Source organism: Peromyscus eremicus, chromosome 16_21 (assembly GCF_949786415.1).
Source record: "Peromyscus eremicus chromosome 16_21, PerEre_H2_v1, whole genome shotgun sequence".
Lineage (NCBI taxonomy): Eukaryota > Metazoa > Chordata > Mammalia > Rodentia > Cricetidae > Peromyscus > Peromyscus eremicus.
In genome coordinates this window covers 53,897,066-53,904,803 of record NC_081432.1, presented here as the reverse complement: position 1 = coordinate 53,904,803, position 7,738 = coordinate 53,897,066, and the positions used below count along the sequence as shown (strand labels likewise).

At 35.1% G+C, this 7,738-nt stretch overlaps 1 protein-coding gene across 1 annotated transcript in view; it reads right to left on the bottom strand.

Annotated features, from left to right (window-relative positions):
- Window positions 1–2,339: 2,339 nt before the first annotated feature.
- Crisp1 (cysteine rich secretory protein 1) overlaps window positions 2,340–7,738 on the bottom strand; it is a 30,432-nt gene continuing 25,033 nt past the window's right edge. Inside the window, exon 8 of the mRNA XM_059281666.1 lies at window positions 2,340–2,777. Within this exon, the coding sequence (XP_059137649.1) occupies window positions 2,650–2,777 (128 nt within the window). The 3' untranslated portion in view covers window positions 2,340–2,649. The remainder of the gene's footprint in view (window positions 2,778–7,738) is intronic.

Sequence of the window (7,738 nt, the reverse complement as noted above, 5' to 3'; positions counted from 1 at the left end):
AACCACAGGCAGTGTGCTCCGAGCTCAATGTGTTTCTCAGAGAGAAAAAGTCCACAATAGTCCTGTCTATATAGAGTTAAAAAAGAAATGAAAATAAGTCTGGGACCCAAAGTTCAGGCTCCTGCTTAAAAAACGGCTTAAGAAACGTGACAGAGCCCTCTACTGGTGCATTACATCAATGCTTCTAAATTTCCAAAGTGGATGGTTTTGCTTTAAGATAAGGTTTGTTCTGGTGTCGACTTGAAGAAGCCCTTTAAAATCCATGCGTCTCTGCCTTCATGGTGGAGATAAACCATGGAGATAAACTTCATCTCCAGTCTTTTGTGTACTACAAATAATGTGTCGCCTAAAATACTCCAAGTATCTTGTAAGGAATCAAATGCTTCTATGAAAGAAATCAAATGCTGCTATGGAAGAGTGAGTCTCAGATGAACGATATCAAGCTTGCAATGCCAATGCAATTGACTTTTGAATCAAAATAACTTCTGTGCCCATTTCACACATTGCTCGGCTTTATTTATTTGTAGAATACACAAACTGCTTTGAGATTTTTCTATTAAATAATTTCTCAGTTTTTTTTACATAAATTCATTTTATCTGTTTAAAGAAACTCTGATATTTGCAAAATCTTATGAAAAATAAGAGGCTTTTAGATACATGAACGACCAAAATCACCATCAGATAGCACACAAAATAAATAAAATCTAGACAGATGAAGCCTTTTGGAAGGATTCCTGAATGCACCGTATATAGTCTGCCACCTAGTGGTCCTGTGCATTAACTGGCCTGGAAGATTGTTGTGGTTTAAGAGGTCAGAACCCTTCCCTCTATAAGGCTACGGGCTTCATAGTAATAAACTTCCCATGCTGTTTTCTCCTCCCCTCTCCCATAAAAATATGCAAACACTAAGGGCTCATTTAAGAGTTGGAGTTGTGCTACATCCACATTATAATAGTGGCTTTGGATGAATGATCTCAGAATTATATGAGATCTTAGAAATGGTCCCTTTGCAGAGATGTAGTAGTGACCTTCTATGTTAAAACAAATAAATAAAACAAAATGTGAAATTGTAGAATTAATTAACATCACTGTGAATCATTATTCCCTCCAGACATATGAAAGATCCCATTGTTCTTGCCTCCACATAAAGTGTGGAGAGTGTGCTACTGAACTGCAGTAAATAAAGTAAGTGACACAGGACATTTTTTGGATCTTTTCTGTAATTTCTGTCTTCTGCATCCTCTCCTCTCCCCTGCTGCTGCCTCCCTCTTCTTTGCTGTGATGAAACACACCTCCTACTGGGTCTTTATCCTGAATGTCATTGTTTTCCATATTGCTTTATATTTCTCCTGACTTTCATTAATACACATACATGTGTTCATAAATACCCACAAGTGTTGGATGCTGGAAACACAGGATGATAGTCTTCTCCTGAAACACCCCATAGCATTTACTGGTGTAAATGCTCTAGTATACTGCCGAGGACATCAGAGCCCTGCATGGACTGTGACCCTAGAAGTGTGTAGAAAAGTACTCTACTGTTTGCCTCACATTTTTGTGGGAATATTTAGCCAATAAAGCACATTTTGGATTACATAAAACTTCCATCTTTGAAGCTAAACATGGTTTCTATTCACTTCCACTTACAAAGTGTTTGGAAAAAACAGGGGCTTGAGGAACTTTGATTTAAAAACATTTTCAGAAGAAAAAAGTAAATTTTTGAAAGAAAAAAAAATCCTCCCAAAACTAAAATTACCAAGTATCAGACTTTGTATGCAGCTGTGTTACTTGTGGTGTTTCTTTGATATTCAGACTCACAAATTTTTATATTCTATTTGAAAATAGCAAGGTATGTGACTTCTAAATAAGTAAATACATGAAGAACATATTGCAACATCATTATTTATTGTGTTCCATTTTCAGTTTTCCTTGTTTAAAACTGTTTATGTAAAGAACAAAATATAGGATACAGTTCTTTTTTTCTAGTGAAATAATGTAATAAGGTCAAATAAAAGAATTAGGTATTTCAAATACTTTGACAGAATGGTGTTGTATCTACTCAGTTATGTTGTAAGAAACACAAAAATCTGGGAATGGGATGTTCAGGGTGAGGGGAGGAAATAGGAGAACATTGGAGAAGTAGCAGTGAAGGGAAAGGTACTCAAAGGTAGACCAGCTCTCATTTTTCCCACTTCACAACATGCATGCAGAAACAGGAATGAGTCAGTAAAGCATTTAAAGCATTCATAGTTGAGTAACATCTACACTTCGAGTTGAGGCCTGACTCTTGTTTGGTTGGTGAATATCTTTAATTCTTAATTTAAAATGGAAGAAATTCAATTAAGTTATTAATTGGATTATGTCAATCTAAATACCAAAAATCATGTGCTTTAAATTTGGGGCAAGTATTTGACTTGTACTTTCATTAATACAACAAGGAAGTTTAAAACTGTGTTACTATAAGATGGGTCAGGAAAGGAGGGCCCGGTCTTGATGAATATACATTGATGTCTATACATGATGATTAAAAATTACCTTCTTGAGCATAATAAAAAACAAATGAAATTCATTAGCAGATTTTATCAATGTGAAATAAGTGATCCTGAAAACATCCTTTGTCTTCATAGCAGAATAGTAAGTAGTGGAAGATTATTTTATTTCGGTTTTACACAGACAAGAAGCCTTGCAGAATTGTTGAACTGATGGATGTGAGCATCCCGTACGTTTCACTTGTTTATCACAGTTGTTGTATTCATCATAGTAAAGGCAGGGATTAGCTGAAAAAAAAAATAGACTAGTAAATGACATTGTGCTTAAAACAGTTGCAACCATCAAGGAAAGACATCTTCCTAACAGGCAAAGACAAAAGTCCTATATAACAGAGGATTAATTTGGTTAAGTGTGGGGGCTCAAATTACTCAAGGTCAGAGAATCTGACCTTGCTTTATCCAGTAGGGCTGCATAATGGGATGATTATTGGCCATGGGCATGTTTACCAGGTGTTTTGAAGGGTCTACACTTGGCAGTACGGTGTGCTTTGATCTTGAAAGGGGAATGTTTTTTGCCTCACTCCTTGTCATTGTACAAAAAGCCCTTTGGAATAAACCTTGAGGTGACTGGGTATTGACTCTGAGCCCTCCCAAAGCTATCCTGTGTTTCTGTCTTTCTTATTGTCTCCTTCTATCTTTCTATCTAATATTTCTTCATTCCTCTCTCCTCCACCCCAAGAACCCTTCAATAGATAGGAGTGGGTCGGGGCTCAACTCTGACAGACTCCCACAGTTAAGGTGAGTTGATTAGGTATGTATGGAAAACAATTGATGAGTTGAATCGGATTCTTTCAAATAATGGAAAAAAATTTTGTCATGATAAAAAGCACTTTCATTTAATCTCAATTTTTTAGTTGGTGACACTACACCTCAACAGACTGGAGATGAATAATCTTTTCAATTACTTAGTAATTTTGAGAATAATAATTCCATTATAATAACAATAAAGCAACAAAGTTTCAGTCATTTAAAATTATTTGAAGTTTATCTTTGAAGGATATAGATCATCTTAAGAGGAAGCAAAAAAGGCCTTCCAGCCAAGTCAGTTCCAGTGGCTAATCAGGCATGAAACTGTCCTCACAAAAAATTCATTGGTTGAGAGATCTTAGTACCTGGTTTATTGATTAATAGGAAAAGAATATCAAATTAATGAAAGAATTGCCATCATAACTCCTTGCTCAGCACGAAGAAATACAGCATAAAGAGACCCTCTGTAAGTCCAGGTCTTAGACTTGGAACCCTATATGAAACTCAACACAGAGAAATTCAATATCAGAGAGAATCCAGCCCCTACCTCTGTATCACTGCTCATGAGCTGAGCCTCTAGTTCTGTGTTAGCTTGGTCATTATGACCTTCCCCACCAGCCCTCTGATGTGGAAAAAGACATCATTCACTCTTAATCTAGATAAAGTAATAATATCCAAGTACAGGAAAGTCAAGTTCACTCTCTATATTTAACTCAAAATACATCCTAATAGACTATGCAATCAGGGACTCAAAATTGAAAGTTAAAAAGGAAATTCTCAACAGCATCCTGATTCATTTCACGATGTACTCCTCAGGAGAAGAAAGACATGTAAGATTTTTTTTTCAGTGTAGAAGGAAAGAAACTGTCAACCAGAAATTCTGTACTCAACAATGTTGTATTTTAGAAATGAAGAAAAGATAAATATCAGAAAAATATGTCAAAGGCAGGTTTTACCATGCCTGTCCTACAAAAAAAATACATAAGATGATTCTTTGTGCTAAACAAATATAAGAAAAAAATTAACAGGGGAAAACATGGGAAACATGAAATTCAGAATTACTCAGAAGAGTAATTCTACACACAAATTCAGGGTGCCTCAATATTAGAAATGTGATGAATAAACTGTTGTCCCCTTTAGTATAAATACTAAAGCTAAAATAATTAAGATTAATAACAGATTCATGAATACACTGAAGTAAGAGACATAGAAAGATATAAAGTTGGACATTTCAAAATAAACTAACGTAACAGAATAAGGACATCAAATATAGGTTTCATTATCAACATATTTTACTTTTTGTTTCCATTATCTTTATTATAATATTAAGTTTCTATCACTTCTAAACTGTTATAAAAAAGTGAGGAGTATCTCCCATCTGGCAACCTATTGATAAAAAAATCTATAATAGACAAAACAAAAATAGTAAGCAAGAAATCAAAATGTACTACTATACTAAGAAATATAACTACAAGAAGGCTTCACAATAAAAAGCAAATTTAAACATGCTTGCTATAATACCTTATCTATCATTGATGACTTTTAATGTAGGTAAATTGATTCCACTTTCCACTTAAAAGATATAGTAAATGATTAGACAGAAAAAATTAACAATACTCAAGGATATATTGTTTGCAAGAAAATCTCTGAGGACACACGTAAACAGACAGTATATGGACCCATCAAGATATGTCATGTCAATAAAATTCAGAAGAAAGCAAGAGTAACTATGTTAATAGCAGATAAAATGAACTTTAGGCAAAATCTATAAAATCAAATATCATTATAAAATGATTAACAATAAGCGGGTTAACAATAAAAATTCTAAGCACATGTGCACAAAAGGGTCTAGATATAAAAACCAAGCATTAGTCAGCTTCTGAGAAGTAATGCTTGAGTACTTTAGCACTCCATTTACAGCAATAGACACATTGTCCATAAAGAAACTCAACAAACACAAGAGTTATTTATGATGTATACCAAACAGACTGAACAGAATCTACAGAATACTCCAACTAACAAGTACAAAGCACACATTCTTGCACCAGTATGTGGCAAATCTCCCAGGATAGATCACTTGAGAAGCTAACACTCAGGTTATAACAATTTCAAAACACTGGAATTGTATTTAATAATTCTTCTCATCACAGTCTCATAAAACTAGAAATCAGTAACAATGCTTTGGATGTTACGGAAGTATGTGGAAATTATGCAAATTATTTATGAATAACCAGTTGAATGAGAAAGAAATTAAGGACTCATTTTACTAATACTAGTTTCACAATTTGGCATGAACCAAATTTTGTAACTTAAAATGTTTTAAAATTTTATACATGAGTACTGTATTTATATCATTTCCACACTTCTCTCTTCCTTGTCTAATCCCATCAAGTGCTTCTCCATCTCAATGGTTAATTGATAACATCTTATTTAAGACATATATCTTAAATCCGTGTCAAGGTTTGGATAACCTATCAAAGGGCTCATTCCTGAAGAAAACTGATTCTCCCTTTTTCAGCAACCAGTAATTGTCTGAGCTCTTTGTTTAGAGGTGGGGCCTTGTGAGATTTTGACGTCCACATTGACATGTCAGCTGGTGTTGTCACTGTGCACGCCTTGTTTAGGTGACTTGATTGTTGATATATCATGGGTGTGTAGCTTTGCAATGACCCACAAAAAAAAAAAAAAAAAAAAAAAAAAAAAAAAAAAAAAACATTATCTCACAGCAGATGTCCTGGTCCTCTGGCTCTTACACTTATTTTTTGACCCCCTCCTCTGTGAAGTTTTCTTAACATTAAGTGTAGGGATTCCATTGGAGATGCACCAAGTGGAGTTGCACACCCAAAGATAAGTTGTTGTCTGCATTTTGACCAGTTTTGGGTTTCTGTAGCAGTCTTCATCTCCTGCAAAAAGAAGCTTCTTAGATGAGAAGTGAAAGTAAAACTTATCTGTAAGAATAATGACCAGTGCTTAGAATCCAGTTAGAAACTATACTAGTTTAGGAAAGTGACAGTAGTAGGTTATCTTCTAGGGCCAGTGACCAAAATCCATGGGTGATTTTTGGTTTACAGTATCGTGCATGAATTTCCTCCTATTGGGCGGGGGGGATTTAGTTCACCTAGTTAGCTGTTAGCCTCCCCCAATACTTGGAGATATCTTGTCATGCTGGTCTTTGTTGAAGTTTGCAGGCTTTACAGCATCTTGGAGGGACAATTGATTTCTTCTTCTTTGGTAGTTTGCATATCACACTTACACACTAGGAGAGGCAAGCTCCCAGCTCAATTCAAACTCAATTCCTCCAAGTCCTATGTCCAAAGACTGTAGTATCTTCATCAATAGGGTCTTGACTTCAGTTTCTTGCTGGCAACCAAGGGCAATGACAATAGCCTATATTACTAAAGAGTGTCTTAGACTCCCCAGACCAGCAATTGGAAGGGGAGCTTCCCATGCCGGTATTGAGGATTTTGTTAGATAGTCTATGACTTTGGGAGGAACATTTTTGAGGGAAGTATTAAACATTGTTACGCCAAGTGGTAGTTTAAACTTCATTAATACTATATATGTGTGTATATATACACATATATATGTATATGTAATACAATCACATATGTTTTGTAAAAATAAACATAAAATAATATCTTTCCTTATTGTGTTTTCAGACATTCTTAGTGTTCTATATCCCTCATTCCTCCTTCTCCTTATGCATTTCTTTTCCTCCTCTATCCCCAGTTATAGTTTCCTTTCTGTTTTTTTCCCATTTTCCCTTTCAGAGCATCTGTGTCCTACCTACTATTCCCTTTTCTAGAGCCCACCCCTACACCATGGTCCTTTTTTATTTTCCTGCCTTCTGCAGGTTACTCCAGGTTATATACTTACATCCAAAGATTTGGAGCTAAGACCCACAAATAGAAGAGAACATGTGGCATTTGTTTGCTGGGCCTGGGCTACCTCAGTCAATATAATATTTTCCAGTTTTATCAATTTCCGTGAAAATGTCTTATTTTCATGTTTTCCCCATTTGAACAGAATTGCGTTGTGTACACATGTACCATATTTTCATTTTCCATTAATCTGCTGAAGAACATTTATGTTGTTCTCATTTCCTACTTACTGTGAATAGAGTAGAAATGACTGTTGCTGAGTAAGTATATATGTGGAGAAGGATGGCAACGCCTCTAGGCATATGCTATTGAGTATAAGAGCTGGATGGCAAGGTAGATCTGCTTTATTTTTTTTTTTTTTTGAGAATTCTCCACACCAATCTCCATAATGACTATAACAGTTTCCACAACCACTAAAAATAAATGGGGATTCTCATTGCCCCTCACCTTCATCAACATTTATATCACTTGTTTTCTTGATCTTACCACTCTGACTGTGGTAAGATGAGATCTTGGTATACCTCTTATTTGCATTTCATTAATTTCTAATGGTTTTGAACC